The sequence below is a fragment of the Anser cygnoides genome, chromosome 2, assembly GCF_040182565.1.
Source record: "Anser cygnoides isolate HZ-2024a breed goose chromosome 2, Taihu_goose_T2T_genome, whole genome shotgun sequence".
Classification (NCBI taxonomy): Eukaryota; Metazoa; Chordata; class Aves; order Anseriformes; family Anatidae; genus Anser; species Anser cygnoides.
In genome coordinates this window covers 146,886,819-146,908,352 of record NC_089874.1, presented here as the reverse complement: position 1 = coordinate 146,908,352, position 21,534 = coordinate 146,886,819, and the positions used below count along the sequence as shown (strand labels likewise).

Below are 21,534 nucleotides of genomic sequence, written 5' to 3'. Positions count from 1 at the left end.
TGATGCTTATAGATGTTTATTCTTAAACCTAATCAGTTGCTTGGGTTGATTTTGAATCAGATGTCCTGTTTTTAAATAAAACTGTAGGGATTTTTTATTTATTTTTTAATTAAACAAGACTTTTTTTTAAAGACAGGAATAGAAATGTTGGATTCCTTACCAAGTTCTTTATAAAATCCAGTATTGTCTAAGAACATAAATTTTCTGTTTTCTTTAATAAATTCCCATTCAAATGACTGGATGGAGTTAAATATATATATATATTATTATTGTTGTCTTGACTAACTTGTAGAAGAATGTTATAATTTAAGTTCTTTCATTGGGTTAGACTAGTCTCCTTGTCCATAAACTCCAGCGCATAATTTAGCTTCAGCGTTGATATATAACTTCATGAGGTAGTTGAGGCCCTACCTTTTGGGTATTTGGTACATTTTCACCTAACTTGAATATTGTACTTATCTAAGAAACTAGACAATCAGTTCATAAAGTAATTTGCTCTGAATTTGCTCTTATATGGGTTTCTGGTTATTTCTAACGTATTACAAAGATACACTGCCTGTGGTCTGGATCTACTGAAAGTAGATCCAGTTTATCAAAATTATGTTTAGTGCTGTTTTTTGTTTGTTTTATTCATTTGTTTGTCATTAAGCAAGCTTTAGGACAACTATAACAAACTTTTCTGAAGTGTGAACTCTGCACTTTATATCTGACAGATCGATCTGGATGGGATTGACCAAGTGATTGATCAAGACAATGCGTGAATATAATAATGGCAGGCAATTTATCCAGATCAGTATATAAAATAAGATACTCTTTAAGTAAGTCAGCTATTCTGCAATGCAAACACAACACATTATAGTCAATGCAACTGCAAACTTTGAATAGTGTAATAAAAAGAGTTGTCACAAGAAAGGAAAATAGCCTGTAAATCCAGTACCTCTGTATTGAAGGCTATTGTGAGTCTTTTGATTCCAGTGTTTTTTTCCTCCAAAAAAGTTTATGTGTAATAAAGACTGTATTCAAACTGAATATGGCCTACCCGTTTCCATTCCTTTCCAGGCTGAGACATGTTTTTGCAACCTCTCAGCTGAAATTGATGCTTTCCATCAATCATACATGTATATTGGTACCCTAATTCAGGTACAAAGACAGTGATTTGAAGTCTCTGGACTAAACCTTCCTGGAGTAGGGCACTGGGTTCAGGCCTAAGCTAAAAATACAGCTCTAACACTTAAAGGAAACCCCCTTTGTTATGAAGTACTTAGTCTGGTCTCAAACACACTTAGTCCTTGCTGCTTTCCCACTGTGGGAAATACATGCTTGGATTTCTACCCTGTATTCACAAGACATGAGAGTAAGTTTAACAGGATATGCTTCATCATAGTAAGGTATGCTAACTAGGATGAAATACTAGTAAGGTCAGGAACACTGGCACTTGAATGTTAATCACAGACAAAAGTTTTACCTCTGATTTTTGGATGATACCCTATAACCCCTGTCCAGAATCGCTTTGAAGCCCAAGAATATTTTAAGTCCCAGAACCTTTATATGAAAGTTTAATTATTTAAGGACTTTTAATAAACTTCTAACGCATCAAATATCAATTTGTTGCAACAACAAGTTCTATATATCATGCAGAAGTGTATAAAATTTGCACAAGATGAGGCAGAATATTTACCTAGCCTCAAAACTATTATATCACTTATTATTTAATATATTATTTATGACAATCTGTGCAGATAGACCTAATCAATGAATGCTGTATGTCCAGAATTGCTGCATGAGGCGCAACCTGGTTTGTTCACTGGACAAATCATAATTTTCACCAATATTTTTGTTTCTTATTTCTTTTAGACCACTCTTTACTTAGCCAAGTCTCTTCACGTTTTTCTTGGCTACAATGCCTATTGTTTGTCTAGAGTGTTTGTCTTATGCTGTTTTCTCCTGTGATTTTTCCTCCAAAATGGGGAGTAGTTTATTCTGCTGCATCAGAAAATAGAACTTGTCCCTAAGTTACAGTCCTAAACAATTCTGTTTGGAGTATGTGGATCAAAGCGATAGATAAGAGAGGAGTAAATTTCTTCCTGAAAGAGAGATGTACAGGCAAAATTTTCTTCACTCTGAGAAGTGCATACTTATTAGGGAAGCAAATAATTTTCTGATGCCCATCTTACCCATCTTACAGAAGAGAAAAACTGGTCAAGTTCCTCTTTTTTTTTTTTTTTTTTTTTTTTCTTTTTTCTTCTGGTTAATAACCAGCTGCAGGTGAAATCATGTCATATGACATTTTAGGGAAAAAAAGTAAAGACTTTAAAAATGTCCTTTACAGTTTTGTAGCACTTAGTCAACATCAGAGCAGCCCATCCTAAAACCTGCTTGATAGACATCCTTTGTATTACTTCAGGATAGCATTTGACTATTCTTATTGTAAATTGTGCTGCAGCTAGCTGTATAATGCTTTTGTTCTGTAGTACACACCTTTAATTTTAGCTCAGTGTTAGTAACTTCTTTTACTGCTTTACCTAAAATGGATCTGGTGGCCTTCAGCAGCCAAGCTCCATTGTTGCTGAACTTGTCAGGTTGGAAAGAAATATTATTCACCTTTACTAAATATTTAGTGCATTTTTAAAATACTCTCTCATAACTTAGATGCATTTCTTGACTTACTGTTTTTTACTAGTGGTAGGAGAAAGTACTATGTATAATTTAAAAAGAAGCCTCTACCAATGTAGAATGCTGAAGAAAATCTGAAGTGAATGCCATTTCAAGCTTTTCTATCTGAGTTTTGTTTTCTGAACTTCCTTTCAAATTTCTTGTGAGGTTTTCAATATTTATGTTAGCTTGGAAGTAGTGTACAGGTGATCTTCTGGAACAACTTGTCTTCAGAAAGCTTTCCAGTTCTAAGAAGATCTTTGAATCATTGTTGGCTAACTTTCAGATTTTGATCTCTTCTGAAAACAATTCTCAGAAGTGTGGAACTTGGCAATAGAATCACTGGGTCTTGTCGTGAGACTGGAAAATAACCAGAGCTTTTTATCAGCTTTTGTTTCAACATCCAGCTCTGACAGTAAACATAATTGCTGCATAAGTGGTGTTCTGTTCTAAGAGTTTGTTGTGGCCCTGGTATATGATATTAACTGGCAAACCAGTTGAAATAATGACTCTGTAATAATCTCCAGCTACTTTGCTGGGAAAATCTGTGCTGTAGTCTCAGTGTTCTAGAAGAACTGGTGTAAGGTATTTGAGATTGTTGGGCCATTGTGGTGGTTTCATGCTGATGGGCAGCTATGAGCCACAACTTCATTCTCACTCCCTGTTCTCAAGAGAATGGGGAGAAAATATGACGAAAAAAGGCTCAAGGGTTGAGCTAAGGACATGGAGATTGCTCACCAATTACCATAACAGGCAAAGCAGACTCAGCATAGGGAGATAAATATAATTTCTTGCCTATTACTGACTAGAGCTGTGAGAAACTAAAAGCAAGCTAAAACCACCTCCTCCCTCTTCTCCCCCATCCCCCCTTTCTACCTCCTTCCCCCAAGTGGCACAGGGGAACAGGTAATAGGTGCATGAAAATAGTAATAGGTAGATTAAAGTAATTTTTCTGTCCATCAGTCTATTCATAGTCATTTGCTTGAATCCTTTTAACTGGGCTGTCATATGATGCGCACACAATTTGAATAAAAGTTATTGCATCTTCAAGCACTTTGATGGTAATTCTTCTAGGTGTGAGTCTTTCTCAGTGTTTTTCTTATGGAGTCGAGAAAGTACTGGCCCAGGTGCATAGTCAGAGATACCACTATTCACATTGTGGTAACACATGGTGTAGATACATTTGGCTGTTCATGATCAGTCCTTTACATTGCTTCAAAAATAATATGTAGTTCATCTGATCAGGAGAGGCTTGCAGTGTTATTTCACACTACTGAAGCTCATCTCTGAATAATCTGCACAGTCTATTTACAAAGTAATCTTGTATTGCTGTCAGGGATTTATCTAACTCCATACAATGGTGAATATTATTTTTATTCTTCTGCTTTGTCTGTTGTATAGATGAGTTCAATGTTAAGAAGATTCAGGGTTTTTTACAATGCATTCTCTAATGCTTTTTAAAGGCATGTAACATCTGTCAAGTCAATGGTGTAGCAACAGTGTCATAAATATCCCAGTAGGTGGCATGTTGATTTTTCTGAACGTGTTTTTTGTCAGTGACTTCTGTAATAGCAAACCTGAAGTTTCCTGTAGCACTTCTTGGTAAACTTGTAACAATACTCTTATTACCCATTTACATGTTTAAAGTGGAAAACACTTCTGCTTAATATAAGGTTATCCAATATGCATAGCATGGACAAATTAGGTATGGACAGGTAAGCTGCAAATTGAAAGGTTAATGAGCAGTTATATAACAAACTTTAAAATGTTTTCAGTTAGTCTGTTCCTGCATTGTTATTCTAATGCACCTCCTGTTTCATTCCAAGATTTAATTCCTCAGTCATTCATGCTGCGTACATGTTAGCTTTCATTTATGCTGTTTCTTAGTTGTTTCTCAAATCATTTGATATATTCTTTGGTCAATAAATTCATCATTGATTATAAACTGTAGAAGCCTTGTGTTCTGCTTTTTCATCCAGTATGGAATGGTCAGAAAATGTCAAAAGTTACTTTTACGTGAAGTTAGTTAATCAGGCAAAGGACATTAGTGCTTCAGGTAGCTAATAAGAGGTAATCTAGACAGACTCCTAAAATATATTCAGGTAGTCTAAAATGTCCTTCTGATATAGCAAAACCATTACCAGGTTGTATGCAGCCATATTTGAGAGACATTCTGTATATATAAAAGCAATAAAAGGTTCCCATCTATATTTCTTAGATGAGGTGTTATGTCATACTTAATCAATGTCTGCTTTTCTTCAGTACTTATACTAAACATTTTTACAAGTAATTGTAGAAATGTATAGTTCATTTAGTAGATGTGCATGGCAGCACAGAATTCTCTGTTTACAGTTATCTCCGTTTCTCTAATCTAATTGTAGTTTAGTGTTTTTCTTGCTGTAAGGTTCTATGCCTAGCTTTTTGAACCCTATTTATAATGGTTTCCTGAATGTAGTTTAGTTCTTGTTAATAAATCGGGATTATAAATTCTACTTCTGCTTTTACCAGTTCAGCCTTACTAACAATGCACATGGCCTTTCATAATGTGATGCCTGTAGTAAGTATTCTTCAGTCCAAGATATAATTGTGTGGGTTTCTTCTGAGAGGTCTATGTATTAAAATCCAGACAAATGCATTGTACCATGGATCAATGCAAATTGAAAGGTTAATGAACGGTTATAAAAAGCTCTTTACAATGTTTTGAGTCAGTTGTAAAAGTCAGTCTGTTTTTAGACAGTCTGTAAGGCTGAAACATTGATCTTATTTTGTGATGTTATTTTCTATTCTATTATAATAATATAATGAATTATTTATATTTACCCGCTGTAGAAACTGTCAGTAAGGTTCAGTATATTTCATGGGAGGAAAGTGGGGAGAATCACAGAATCACACAATGGTTGAAGTTGGAAGGGACCTCTGGAGATCATCTAGTCCAAACCACCCATGCTCAAGCAGGGTCACCTCTGGGACCACTGAGAAGGGTCTGGCCCCATTATCTTGGCATCCTCCCTTAAGATATTTATATACATTGATAAGATCCACTCTCAGCCATCTCTTCTCCAGGCTAAATAAGCCCAGCTTGCTCAGCCTTTCCTCACAACAGAGATATTCCTGTCCCCTAATCATTTTCATAGCCCGTTGCTGGACTCTCTCTAGGATCTCCGGGTCTCTCTTGCACTGGGGAGCCCAGAACTGAACACAATACTCCAGATGTGACCTCACCAGAGCTGAGTAGAGGGGAAATATCACCTCTCTTGACCTGCTGGCAACACCCTTCCTAATGCACCCCAGGATACCATTGGCCTTTTTGGACACAAGGGCACATTGCTGACTCATGGATAACTTGTCCACAGGGACTCCTGGGTTGTTCCCTGCAGAGCTGCTTTGCAGCATGTCAGCCCCAAGCCTTGGTGCTTGGGGTTATTCCTCCCTAGTTGCAGGACCCTTCTCTTGCCTTTGTTGAACTTCACGAGGTTCCTCTCCACCCAACTCTCCAGCCTGTCCAGGTCCCTCTGAATGACAGCACAGCATTTTGGTGTATCAGCCACGCCTCCCAGTTTTGTGCCGTCAGCAAACTTGCTGAGGGTGCACTCTGTCCCTTCATCCAGATGAGTAAGTTGAACAAGACTCGGTCCAATACTAGTCCCTGGGGGACACCGCTAGCTACAGGTCTCCATCTAGACTGTGCTGCTTATCACAACCCTCTGAGCTCTGCCATCCAGCCAGTTCTCAATCCACCTCACTGTCAACTCATCTTACCTACACTTTCTGAGCTTACCCTTGAGGATGTTGTGTGAGACAGTGCCAAAAGCCTTGCTGAAGTCAAAGTAGGCAACATCTGCTGCTCACCCTCATTTACTCAGCCAATCATTCCATCATAGAGGGCTACCAGTTTGGTTAAATGTGATTTACCCTTGGTGAATCAATGCTGAGTACTCCCGATCACCTTAACCTCCACATGCTTGTAGATGACTTCCAGGATGAGCTGCTCCATCACCTTTTCAGGGATGGAAGTAGGTCTGACTGGTCTGTAGATACCTGGCTCCTCCTTCTTGCCCTTTCTGAAGACTGGATGACATTGGCTTTCTTCCTGTCCTCGGGCACCTCACCTGTTCTCCATGACCTTTCAAAGACATCTTCCAGCTCCCTCAGCACTCACGGGTGCATCCCATCCAGGCCCATTACTTTGTATCAAATTTGCCTAAATGATCTCTAACTTGATCCTCCTCAGCCTAAGGAGAACATCAGAGGGGAAAAAGGAAGAATAGCTGATGTGCTTCAGTACTTTGTTGGATGGATATGCTCAATGGCCTGCAGAAGATCTGGAACATACAGTTTAAAAAAGCATTAAATTGTTAAATTTACAATTTAGAAGCTAAGCCTTTGATTTCTGTCATTAATTAATTGTTTTAATCTTTAAAATATTTGCTATTAAATTGCATGTGCATAGAGTTTGGAATTTTATACCTTTGTTTCACATTCTTTAGATATTTCTGAGACTTTCTCATGTTCAAATGTGCATTAAAAGTAAATCATACATTTTTTAGACTGAGATTTACATCTCTCTAGTATTTCAATATCTTTTCAAAAGTCTTGGGAACACAGTCATAGTCATGTCTTTGCCATTTTTTTATACAGTGGGAAAGTATTTTTTCTTAACTTTACATAATTTTCTCCCACACGCATACAAATAATATTTTCTCTCTAACATGTATTTTAACCGTAATAGAGAGTGAAATAATAAGACATATTATGGGTGAGGCTGAAGCATTAGTTTGGGGTTGAATCATCCTTTCCTAAGTAAGATAAAACCCAGTTTGTTTAATCTGTGTTTTACCGTTTTAGAAATTCTGAAGTTTAACTGTTTGGGCTGAAATTATCTGTACTTGATGGCTGTCTCATTTGTAGTGCTTAAGGGCAGATTAAAGCAAAACACGTTAGTAGCTTTGAAGAACATGGCTTCAGGAAAATACATTCTTTTGTAGCTGTTAAATATAATCTGGCAACCCTCTTGATAAGTTCTAGCATTTTTGCACATAAGATCATCTCCCTGAAATTTGGCAAGCAGAAGAATATCTAACCAGATTCAGTCTGTAAAATTCTAATTTACATATGCTTACTCATTTTTTTAAGAGGATTTAGGTTATAGATACTAAAATCCCCAAGAGCTTCATCCTTATCCAAGCTGAAATCTAATTAGTGCTTCCAGCAATCTCTCTTTCTCTCTTTATTTTTGGGGGTGGTGGTGGTGAATGTACTGCATTTCTAACCTGAAAAAAATCTACATTCAACAACGACCTTTAGATGCAATGTTTTGGTGGGATACTGTCTGGTTGCCAGGTGCCCACCAAGCCCCCTTCTCAGCAAGACAAGGGGAGAAAATAAGGTGAAAAAACAAATGGGTTGAGGCAAGTGCAGGGAGATCACTCACCAGTTGCCATCATGGTCAAAATAGACTCATCTCAGGGAAGTTTAATTTAATTTATTGCTAATTAATAGCAGAGTAGTGCAGTGAGAAACAAGGATAAAACTAAAAACAACTTTCTGCCTCGTACACTCTTTTCTTCCCAGATTCAACTTCTCTCCTTCATTCCTGATTTCCCTTTGCTCCACCATCTCCTCCCCTGGCACACTATAGAAAATGAGGGTTGTGGTCATTTCATAATGCTTGTCTGCTGCTCCTTCTTTACACTTCTCCTTTGCTGCACTCCATCACAAATTGTTCCAGCGTGGGTCCTTCATGTGGGTTGCAGTTCTTCAAGAATTATTCCAGCAAGTGTCTGTACCATGGAGTGCAATCCTGCAGGAATGCACAGCGCTAGCATGGGTATCCCATAGGCTGCAGCTCTTGCTAGACCACCTGCTCCACCATGGTCTTGTCTCTATGGGCTGCAGTTCTGGCTCAGAGTCTGCTCCTGCGGTTCTCCATGTGCCACAGATTCCTTCAGGCCATATCCACCTGTTGTGGTGTGAGGTCCTCCAATGGTTGCAGTGTTGATACCTTCTCTGACATGGTACAGCATGAGCTGCAATGGGACAGCTTGCTCCAGCATGGTCCTTTCCATTGGCTGCAGGGGAACTTCTGCTCTCACGTCTGGAGCACCTCCTCCCCCTCCATCTTCACTGACTGCAGGGTTGTTTCTCTCCCATTTTCTCATTCCCTCACAGCTGCTGTGCAGTATTTTTTAACCCTTTATTAAATATGTTGTCACAGAGGTGATGCAAGTATAGCTGATGGGCTCAGCTTTTGCCAGTGGTGGATCCTTTGGAGCCATCCAGAGTTGGCTCTGACCAATGCAGGGGCAGCTCCTGGTCTCTTCTTACAGAGGCCATCACTGTAGTGTGACATGCTGCTGATGCCTCACCACTTAGACCCAATAAAAACCTACTATATAATTTTAGAGGAGTAAACCTAGCTCTGACTTTTTAGAGCGAATGTGGTAATTACCTTTTTTTTGTTGATTTTAGGCTTCTCTGTGTTTTGTTTGTTTGTTCATTCGTTTGTTCGTTCGTTCGTTTGTTTTTACTCTGCCTTAGTATTCTTTTCAAAATGTCCGGGTGCCTTGTGCCAGAAGAGACTAACTGATCAAGCTAGAAAGGTGCAGGATGAGGGATCATGGGAACACTATACTGGGTAGGAAAGCAATCAAGTCACTTTGGCATTCTAAGTGCATCTGAAGCCTATGCTCTGTGTAGGAAGCAAGAGACTCGGAATGAAAGAGTTTTTCCACTCAGATAAGTGAGATCAGGAGCTAAACTCCATATAAATAATATTAGATGAATTAATAATTTTGTCATGCGTAATAACAGTAATACATCATATGATAATATCATTTGGCATAACAGTGTAATAGTGGCTAGGGTGAATAACATGAGTCACAAACAGGATAATTTTACTGATATAGACCTGCCACAGGCAGGCATTTTGCAGTAGTGTGCTTACATTCCAAGAAAAAGTCAACAGACAAGAGACAGATGCAACCAAAAGTGAAGCTGATAGAGGAACAACTATAAATGATAATTGTTTTTTGCTGTATAATTTATATCGTCTAATTATAGCTGTGAACTGCTACTGTGAACTACTGTGGTTTTTTTCAGTGTTGTGCAGGAATTTACTCGTAGTGTTCATGTTGTTACACCCCTGTGAGTAGATCAGCACACAAGAAAAAACTGTGGTTACAGGTCCAGCATGTATTTTTTTATTATATATATGTATATATATATATATATATGTAGTCATTGGTAGCTGTTTCTCTACAGGCTTTTTATTTTATTCTGTTTTATGACCTTGATCTTGGCTTGGTGCTTCATCCGAAATGTGATGCCTTCATCAAAGATTTGTTGCTAACTTTTTCCTCTTCCTATTGGCACTGGTCTGACAAGACCCAAGGGAAGTTTTAGAGTGTCCTTAAAATTCTGCAGTGTTCGAATGTTCTTATAGAAAAGCAAGCTGGAACTAATAGTCTCACATCCTGACTAGATGTTTAGGTCAGCAAAACTGGAAACTTTTAACGATGATAAGGATGCTACCAAATTAAAACCTTGATGGTATTGTATAGTATATATTCAGAATCTGATGCAGATGACCATCATGAGTTTTTCAAGGAAATGGAAGACAAGATTCATTGAATTCCACTTAAGGAGAGTTGCAGAGCTGATGCAACTTGAAAACATAGTCTGTCTTCATATTACTAGTAAGAAAAACATCAACAGATTTGGAAGTTCTACAGATGATATACTGATTGAAAATAAATTCACAGTTGTCAACAGGTAATTTCTGGATGTGTGAAGAGCTGAATTCTGGATGATAGCTTCAGTAGTCTTGCATTTGGACATCTATCTGCAAACACCATATTAAGAAGAAAAAGAGCAGTACTATGCAGAACAAAAGGGTGAACACAGTATGTAAAGGTCTGCTTGACCTGTATAATAGCAGAAAAATCCCTTGAAACCCTCTGTTTTCATTTATATGGTCTTCATAAGCATCCTGGCAGATGGAGATGAAGCTACTGAATCTATTAAAACATTCTTTTTTTCCCCAAAGATTTTCTAAAGCTGACAGTGGAATGCCTTAGTCAAATCAGCAGTGACAGAGATGAGTTTCCTGCTGCTTCTCATATTAGTAAAATAGTATACTGCATGTTTTTATCAAGTCTCAGAATACTTTGCAAGCATTGGAGGACCACATTCTCTTCACCTTCGTTCTCTTTATGGTTTTTAACAATGTGCTTATACTTTTCTCATTGAAATCAAGGGATGTAGTCTGTGGAACAAAACCCTTCTTATTTTAAAATGAAGAAAAAGAATCACCATATTATACCCCATCCACTTACAGAAAGAAGATTCAAAGACAGAAATTATTGAGTTTATGTAACTGTTAATAAATGGGTTTCAGGCTTAATGCAACCTTGTAAACGATCTCAGTCATTTCTGCATATGGTGAATATTGCCATGTCCAAAGTATATAGTTTTCAAATGCGATTATAACTGTTGCTTCCAGTCACTTGTTGTTGTTGTTGTTGTTGTTGTTTTCCTTAAAAAAGACCTGCAAAGTCAAGAATTAGGAAAATTATTCAGAAGCTATTGCTCAATTTTTGTTAGCATCTTTCTTCCTGGAATATTTCTGTGGCTTTGGCACTTCTCTTGCAAATATTTTATTAATTGAGAATACTTGTTCAGCTTCTACTTGCATTGTGATTTCTTTTTGACAGACCAAGTAATAATCTGTGGACTGTGGAATATTCTGTGTCTTCTTATTGGAACTGTTATCGTAAAGGATAGCAGATCTCGATAAGATTCCTTGGTATTACTTTTTCAGTCATTCTTTTTTGCTATTGCCTAGTTTCTGTAGTTCCATAAGTAAAATTCACAACATAGTTGTCTGCTATTAAAAGTTACATTTTAGGGAGAGGTTCAGAAAAAAATATAGGTGTTTGCTGTGTTTATCAAAGCTTTTTTTTTTTTTTCTTTTTATGTAACTGTGTGATAAAGCACTCCTGAATACGGGATTGTATTTCAACCTTTAATAAAAATGTCAATAGTTGGATGAAACTTTATTTAAATTACCCAGTAATCCATCTTTAGTCCAGCTAAAGACAAGGAACAATCAGGAAAATGAGAATTAAGTTGGTTAATAACACTCAAATGCAGTTCCTCCAGGCAGAAGTGACTGTATTAATGAGAGCAAACATAACACACTGTAAAGACAGTATTGTGCTAAAAGAATTTTTAAAACATCCTGAAGACTGGTGTCTGTAAATTTCAATATGTATTTCAAAGAGCTGTGGAAAAAATATCCTCCTGAATTAAGTTCCAGAGACTATTCCAAAATCACAGAATGGGTGAGGTTGGAAGGGACCTCTGAAGACCATTTAGTCCAACCTCCCTGCCAAGCAGGATCACCTATAGCACATTGTGCAGGACAGCATCCAGGCAGGTTTTGAATATCTCTAGAGAAGTAGACTCCACAACCTCTCTGGGCAACCTGTTCCAGTTCTTTGTCACTCTCATAGTAAAGAAGTGTCCCCTGATACTGAGTCGGAACCTCCTGTGCTTTAGTTTGTGCCCATTGCCTCTCATCCTGTCACTGGGCACAACTGAAAAGAGTCTGGTTCCATCCTTTTGAAACCCTCCCTTCAGATATTTCTATATATTGACGAGGTCGCACCCCTCAGTCTTCTCTTTTCCAAGAGAAGAATACTCTTCTTCCATAAGAAAAATAAAGATACTACTTAGACATGAAGGCATTTGAACTTTTTTTTTTTTTTTAGGGGGGGGTGTAGAGATGGGAGAGATGAACCAATGCTATTTGTGTTATTTTAATACTTATATATCCAACCATCTTTTCATTTTTCTCCAAAATACGTGCACTTCAACCCCAGCTTTTTGTGAACAGTTATACAAATGATAAGGCCCATGGTACTATTAAACTATCAGTGTGGAATGAGTTCTAAAGAGAGCACTTCATTTGCTAAATCTAAATTGCAAGAGTAACTTATTTCATTGGAAGTGCAGTTATTCCGTAAAGCCCCACAGGGCCCATTCATTACCTGGGCAGCTTATCATTAGCTGACAGGTAAATAACTCAATTTGAAAAGACAGAACATAGCACTGAATAGAAAAAGAAAGAAGTATGTATATCCATGAAGTCTATAGGTACCCACAATATATAATAGAACATAATTATTAGATACTCCCTGCTTATAGCAAAACTTAGATACAATACAATAAAAATCATACAGATATAACTTGTCCATCTGAAAAATCTATTGTCATGGAGAACGTCTGTAACAAGTTTTTACTTATACTATAAATGTTGGGCGCTTGTGATACACATGAAGTATTACTTAGAATGATATCTGCTATTGTTTTCTCATTGCATTCTCAGAGGAACTTCACCTTATTTTTCCTTAAGTGATCCTAGCCTCATTACCCTCTCTCAGTCAATCAATTACAGTTTTTCCTTTGCAAAATGGTCATGTTCTGGCCTCTTGCTTTACATGATCAGGAAACAAGAAGCATCCTGACATTTGATGCAGTTCAGCAAGTGTGCAGAAAGTTACCACCACCAACATATCAAGGAAAGAATAGCTGTTTCATTTGCATAATTTTGTTTTCCCTTTTTTTTTTTTTTTTTCATAGAATTTCTTTGGCTGTCTGTATACCCTTTAACAGGTGTTCTACCTAAAACACTGTACAGTTATCATGTTGTGAATCCATTCAGGGAGACGACCTGGCTGCATGCATAAAGCCCCTCCTCTCTCCTTTCCTCACTTTGCATACCTGTTTCTTTTATGAGGGCACCCAGGAGCACAGACGAAGAAGGTGCTACAACACGCTCACTCTCTCAGCTGGGGCAGTGAGGTACAGCTGGAGGCACTGTGGAGTGTACCGTCTCTTGATTTTGATACAGATATTGTTCTAGCCCATAAGTATTTGCATGCAGTGCAGGATTCATTCCTCATACTTACATTTGCTATTTCCTAGAAAAGTTGCCACTACACACGTCAGAGCAAATCTTTCTTTCAAACTAACCAAAATGAAACCCAGAAACATAAAACCTACTGTAATCAGAATTGAGGCTAAATACATTGCAATAGGTGTTCTGGATAGGAAAGTGTGGCAACTCTTTTATGTATTAGAAATACCCAAGCATGGAATCTGTAGAAAAATTCTGGTGGCTAGAGTGCAGCAAGGGTATTGATAACCTTTAAAATATAGCTGAAAAGTCACACTGCACTGGAGTCTTTTCTTTTGTAAATGGCTTCCATCCTTTGCTTATAAAAGTACTTATGCTTTAACAGTAATAGTTAACAGCCAAAACAGTTTCCTTTACCTGAAGTAGCATATGGACATAGTAATATTTAGGTGTAATCATTAACATCATTCAAATTGTTTTCTGTTTTGTTTGCTGATCATAGCAATAACTAGACCCTATTTCATGCAAATATGACTAAGTCTCATCTAATCTTTTCCCATGTAAATTGGAAAGCAAAATCTAAAGTCTTGCTGAAATAGCTTCAAAATTGTTTGTCTGTTGTGTATCTTTAAGATTATTCTTCTTGAAGATAGATACTGTGAAGACGTGGCATGATTTACCATTTGCCTGCATAATCCCAAATGACACTATTTTCTGGCTTGCTGCTTTTCGAGTGTTTTTTCTCTGTATGATTTAAGTTCTAATGGTCAAGACAAGATAGATGATTATACTATTACTCGTACCTTTGTGCTTTTTGATCAGAAGTTGTGCAAATATATAATAATGTCTTTTCCTAGGATTTCGAGTACGCAAGTCCCATAGTGGAAACACTAGCATGCCTATTTCACAACCAAATTTAGATACATAAGGTGTACTCGGTTTTGTATATATAAAAATTGTATATACCTTTATACTTGAAAGTGTGATAATTTAGATTTTGTCCCATTGTCTTACAAAATGCCAGATGTCAACATGCAATGGTGAATGTTTGCAGCTTTTGCTGTAGAAAATTCAAATATCTAACAGACAGCTTTATTCTTTTAGAATTAAACACTAAAGCTGTTTCTTTTCATATCCCATTATTTATTTAATCCAGTATGCTTTGTTGCAACAAATAGTATGTAATTAATTCAAATTCAATTTTAATAATAAAAAAAAATAAATTAATTTTGTCCTACTTCCATTCATGTGGTCAGTGAAGCAACAAATGGACATTACGCTCAAATGTTGTTAAAGACTAATTGGTCTTTGAGTAATATTTCCATGAAGTGCTATAGATTTCTTTGCATCTCTGCTGAAGTCATTTCACATCTTTAGTATGTACTTTTTCACTGTGCAGCAGTAATCTTTTCCTTCAGAATTGTTTTCCCCTATAAGAAACATTCTCCTCTTTTATTTACCCTTGAATTACAGGAGGGTAAGATAGAGAAGTCCTAACTCCAGTGTCCTCTGTCAAAGTGCATTTGTGTAGTAAGTGACTATTTCTTTTCCATGAGGACCATTTAGTCACCTCCAGAATATGCCTGTCCTTCACAAAGACAGAGAATAAGAGAAAAAGAGCATTCCTTAATTGATATCCCTGAACTGATAGGTACTATAGCTTTGGGCTCTCCCTTTCAGTACATCACTGACTGGAAATGTATGGAACTCTTCAATAAGATACACAACAAAAAATATAATTTTAAACAAAATGACATGATTACCTTGTATTTCTTCTTTCCTTTTTTTTTTTTTTTTTTTTTGTTAGAAAATATGTTGGCAATTATAAGCTTGATTTGGTGCACTGGGATCACAGACTTATCAGTTTTCTTTTATCAAGTTTCCAAAATAAAGGGTATCCCAAACAGTCCCAACAAGAGTTAGTCTTTAACAAAAAAAGAGCTCATGCCTCTTTTAATTCCCTTCCATGTCATTATGTTCCACATGGTAAAGTGGACTTCGAAGGAATATGTGAAAAATCACAAAACATTTTGGTTCCAGCTGACTCCATTCCCTCTTTTCCTCTCCCTAGATAAGACACTTGCCTTCAGAAACGGGGTGGGAGTAGTGGGGAAAGAAATATTTATGCTGAAAGCGTTAGCATATCTCTATATTACAATGTTAACAGAATTTTTAATAGGTCATGCCCTTTGATTTTTATTTTTCCTGTGGAGTTTTGAAATAATTTCTGAAAACAAGCTGATTGCATTTTTTGTTGCTCCTATCAGTAGCTTTAAACCTGAGATTCCTGAGTAATTATTAACACATTTAGCAAACTCTAATTTCGCATAGAGGTACTTTTTAATTTAATTTTGTTTTAAGTAGACTACAAAGAAAGAAAGGATGATCTAATGGAAATAATATTAGGATGAGTCATTTTTTCTCAGGCACAAATAGCAATACTGGTGTTTTGGATCATAAAACTTTAAGTTGGTGGTAGTGATCACAGAAAAAAAGACAAATCCATCCTAGCCATCTCTTACTGTATCTAGTGTGAACTGCAAATCTCAAAAAGCAGAATAAATCATAAAAAATAACATAAAGCAAAATATAAAAATATAAAGTAACCAAAATGTAAAATAAACTGCAAAAATGTGCTTGAGCAGTAAGATTACTTTTGACTTTTCAAAGGTAGTCATTACACGTAACAGACTTCTTTCAAACAGTTATACTATCCAATATCCTGTAATAGCAAAACACAAAAGTACTAAAACGCTAAAATATAAGTAAAATTAGTAATAGTAATAAAAAACACTAAAATGTACTCTATAACAACTTCTGCTGTAAATTGCAACTTGTTATATGTTGTATATATTGTATGAAAACCTGTATTATAATTTGTGATGTTTTTCGTCAAAAAGTTACAGAGGTAGATTCTTTAAATGCAGCTATATTCTAGGATATTAACGCATAATGCCATCTATTTCTCTTGGCTATTTGCTGAATCACACCGAAGTTTTCTTTCTCTCTCTGTCTCTCTCTCTCTCTCTCCCCCTCCCCTCTGTATCTATATCTATCTATATCTATGTCTAATATATATCTATATCTATATCTAACCTATATATCTATATCTACCTATATCTATCTATATCTATATCTATATCTATCTATATCTATATCTATATCTATATCTATATCTATATCTATATCTATATCTATATCTATATCTATATCTATATCTATATCTATATCTATATCTATATCTATATCTATATCATCTATATCTATATCTATATCTATATCTATCATCTATATCTATGTCTATATCTATATCTATGTCCATATCTATATCCATCTATATCTACACATATATCATCTATATCCGTATCTATATATATTTATATCTATATATATCTATATATCTATATATATCTATATCTAATCTCTCTATCTCTATCTCTGTCTCTATCTCTATGTCATATATATCTAGCTATATTTATATATTGTTTAAAAATGAAATTTTATTGATGGCATTACTCAATGAACTGTATTAAAATCTACTGTTTATTGTGATAATCTTAAACAACCATGAAGTATATTTTTTATTACAAATTTATTATTTTCAATAAGGAACCTGTTCATAACAAGAAATGAGACTTTGTCAGGCTCTGAAACTAACTTTGTAGGAGTTACTGAAACATATTCAGTGCAGGGAAGCTGAAACAGATTTGTAGAGCTAGCAGCAAAATTTCTAAATCTGAATATCATTTATCCCTGGTAGGGATTTCAAACAAAGCTGTAATAGTACTCTATCCTAAAATCGTATTACTTAAAATGTGATTATCTGACAAAAGCCCAGTAAGCAGTGTAAGCAGTGTTTTTTTTTGTTTTGTTTTGTTTTGTTTTTTTCTTTTCAAAGAAAGGTCATTGCCATTCTCTAAACAAATCCAAAAGCTGTTTGCACCTAAATCCAACAAATAGCTATCATTTCTACTCCTAGGAAGAACTAAGTAATGACACAAAAGTGTTCTGTTTAAAATTCAGAAATGAACTGATGCTAATGTGAAATTTAGAGTGTAGCGTATAAGAAAGGTGTACAGGAAAGGTTAAAGTAAAGTAATACAGGAAATATTGCTGTAAATGTAAATGGATACAAATGAAGATTATGGATGGTTTATTTCATTTAAAACTGTCATTTAAACAACATCTCGTTCAACTTAATGCCATTTATAAAAGTAAAAGGAATATGAACCTATGGATGCTTTCTCACACATACATAACATAAATAAATGCATAACGTATATATATATATTTTTTTTTTCCAACTTATTCCTGTCAATAATTATATGCCATCTAAGATTTTTCGAAATGCAGAATCAATTCCTTTAAGTCTTCTTAATAGGGATGTCTGGTAGGAGACAAGATGAGCAAGCTCACTGTATCAGCTTCACTCCACTATGTTTTTATTAAAAGTGACAAAAAGACATGGAAACTCTTGCTACTTACTATAAAATAGTAATTAGAGAAAACCATTGGTGTAGCTATTTCAGAACAGTAGCCCCAGAAGATAATATATAGAAGTAGATATAAAGACATTTACTGTCTATCATATATTCTGTAAGAAAACTACATAATGTTACCTGATGTAATTACTTGTTGGAGAACTGATATTTATAGAATATATTTGTTTTCCCAAACAAAATATGAAGTGACTGAGGTACTTAGATTATTATTAATCTCCCAGGATAGCCTAGATTTTTTTTCTTTGGCAATTAACAGTTATATATTCTATAGGTTTGACGTTCACAGTCTCATCAACATTGCAGGTAGGAGGACTGAGTTTTTGTCTTCTTTAGGATGTTTTAAGATATTTTCTTCAGACCAGATCTAATTTTTGTTATGTATTATTAGTATATTCTGGGGGGAGAGTCTGAACCTGTTTTTTATCTTTCTTCAATTATGAATCATATTCTCCTCTTCCTAGGAGTGTTTGAACAAATACAAATGATAAGTATTGATATTTATTGTGCTTTGTTAGATTTTTGGTTGGGTTTGATTTTTCTTTAATCAAATGGAATAATAAAACCTTTCAAACCTCTAGAAGAAGAGTCAGTCTTTTCTTCAAATCTTCAACTCCTTTTAATTGCCTTGTTGAAATTAACATTGTAAATTTGATTTTGTCATGTTTCAGTTGTATTCAGAGGAATAATAGAAGGATTTCAGAAAGGCTTCCATTGATGACAATATGACTCTAGAAAACTTAGTTGAGTGAAAATTGAAACAATTGCTGGTTGTTGTGGTTTTGTTTTGTTTTGTTTTGCTATTCCCTCACTGTTAAACTACCAAATGTGGAAACCTGGAATAACTAACAACAAGACCCTTAAAGTGAAATGTTCAAAATATAGTTTAGGGATACTTATTGCTACAGTTAATACACATTATACATTAATTTTATTTTAAAATTTCTGTCCTTTTTATAGTTAGGACCCCTTGCGAAAGAAGTTTGTGATGATTGGGTTAGACAGAGAAAATAATTTTGTACTGAATCTCCATTACCTATGTACAATTTTTCTGTGTTTATAGATGATGAATCTATATGATAATGAACCAAATTTCATACCTTGAGCATAACAATTTCCCTACAAGTTTCTGAGACATGACAGACTGCATTCAAGGGTGCTGAGATAGCTGTGGGATCTTCTTGCAAGGACACTTTCTAACATCTTTGACAGTTTGTGGAGCTTAGGAGATATCCCCAAAGACTGGAAAAAGGTTGTACCCATCTTCAACAAAAGCCAAAAACTTGATCTGCGCAATTGTAACTGCAGGCTGGTCATCTTTATTTCAATTCCTAGGAAAATCACAGGTCAAGTCCTCTTGGAAGCCATTTCATGAAGAACATTCGTGGCATTCATTTCATGAAGAACGTTTATGGGAACATTCGGCATGAATTTACCAAGGGTAAATCGCATCTGACCACTGTGTTTGTTCTTTATAATAAATCACTAGATTACTGGACAAGGAGAGAGCAGTGGATGTTGCCTATGCCAGCCTTATTGTGGCTTTAGACTCTGCCCACTCATCCCGAGTTGTGAATACAGTGTCCTGACTTGGATACAAGATAACCAGAAGGTAGAAGATAACCAGATGTGTGAAAGAAAGTCCGAAGGTGGTGGTGGTGGTGGTAAGACTGGATGAAAGGACAGAGGTTAGTAGTTAATGGATCATACTGTACCTGAAGACCAGGAGCAAGAAGAGTACTACAGGAGTATACTCTGTGATCTTCCATTTTGTCATGGACTGTGAAGACACTATGGAGTTCACTCTCGCAAAGTTTGCAGATGACACGAAACTGAAACAGTTGAATATGCTCAAGAAGAGCGATGCTATCCAGAGGGACCTAGACAGACCAGAAGAATGTGCCTACTGTCACTCAATGAAATTCAGCAAGGTCAGGTGCAAAGCCATGCACCTGGGAATGAATAACTCCTGGCAACATGGGGTGGGGAATGTCTCTTCAGAAAGGCCCTTGGCAGCAGATAGAGGGTGATAGCATCCTGGGTTGTATTAACAGGAGCACAGATTGATAGAAGTGATTATTCTTGTTTACCTGGCACTCATTAGACTGTATCTAGAATAGTCTATCCATGTTTGAGGGAGAGATCAATTGAGTGGAGTGAGTTCAGTGGACAGCTGTCAAGGTGCTCAGGGGACTGGAACTGGGCTGTTGAGGTGCTCAGGGGACTGGAATTCCTGCCCTGTGAAAAGGGCCTGTGGGAGCTTGGCTTGCCTAACCTGGAAAAGTCAGGCCTAATGTCAGCCTGACAGTACTTATGAGGAGGTTATCAAGAAGACAGGACATTATCAAGAAGACAGAGGCTCTTAACGTTGGTACATGATGGGAAGATGGGAGACAATGGCCATTAAAATTAGATCATACTGCATATAAAGAAAAGTGTTTTTCCCATGTGGGCAGTCAAGCAGTGGAAGAGATTGCCCACAACTGTCTCTCCATCCTGGGAGATTTTCAAGACCTGACTGGAAAAAAAGCACTGAGCAACCTGGTCAGACCTCAGAGCTGGGCCTGCTTTGAGCAGGAGCTTGGCCTAGAGACCTCCTGAGGACACTTCCTACTCTCTCTCTTTTTTTCCCCCCTCTATTTCATTGGTTCATTAATTTAAGGTGTATTGGAATGTGGACGGTGTTTGACAGAGTGGGATACTGGTCTCAGTTGGTAATTTTAAACACTTGCATAATGCAAATAGTATTTTGCTTGATACTATTATTGCCTTTTTTTTTTTTAAGTAAGTAGAAATATTTTTTGCTCGTTTGCTTTTAATTTGAAGTGCCCTGTTAACACAAAGAGCTCTGATTTTTCTAAAATCCTTACACAGAATTTCCTCAATAAGAAGTTAGAGCATAGAACCAGACTCAGTGGTGAATTTCAGCAGCTGTTATGTAAATAGTCTTCATTTGCTTATACTATGTAGTTTTGTTCTACATGTGAGCATATGTTTTATTCTTCTAGAAATAATTTTTTATTTTTTATTTTTTATTTCAACAGAAATTGAAAAGGAAAGCTGTGGGGATCCTGGAACACCACTGTATGGTATCAGAGAAGGGGATGGATTTTCCAACCGGGATGTTTTAAGATTTGAGTGTCAGTTTGGATTTGAATTAATCGGAGAGAAATCTATCATTTGCCAAGAAAATAACCAGTGGTCTGCAAACATACCAATTTGTATTTGTATGTAACAAAACTTTTGTTATTATTATTTTACAATACGTAGCATTATAATGCATTTTCACTTATAATTTGTATGATTGATTAAAAAGCATAGTATAATTAATTCTGCTGACAGAATGAATTTGCTTTTGTTCAGTGGTGGGTTTCCCTAAAGGCTATGCATAATAAAAATTCTACAACTGCTAAAATATGTTTTTTTCTTTTATTATTACAAGAATTGCCTTTATGTGATTTGATG

The 21,534-nt window shown here is 36.1% G+C and overlaps 1 protein-coding gene across 4 annotated transcripts in view; it reads left to right on the top strand.

Moving 5' to 3' along the window:
• CSMD3 (CUB and Sushi multiple domains 3) overlaps positions 1-21,534 on the top strand; it is a 712,079-nt gene that overhangs the window by 363,788 nt on the left and 326,757 nt on the right. For all 4 annotated transcript variants that reach the window (XM_066990669.1, XM_066990670.1, XM_066990673.1 and 1 more), the window contains one exon: positions 21,114-21,296. In XM_066990669.1, the coding sequence (XP_066846770.1) occupies positions 21,114-21,296 (183 nt within the window). The remainder of the gene's footprint in view (positions 1-21,113; positions 21,297-21,534) is intronic.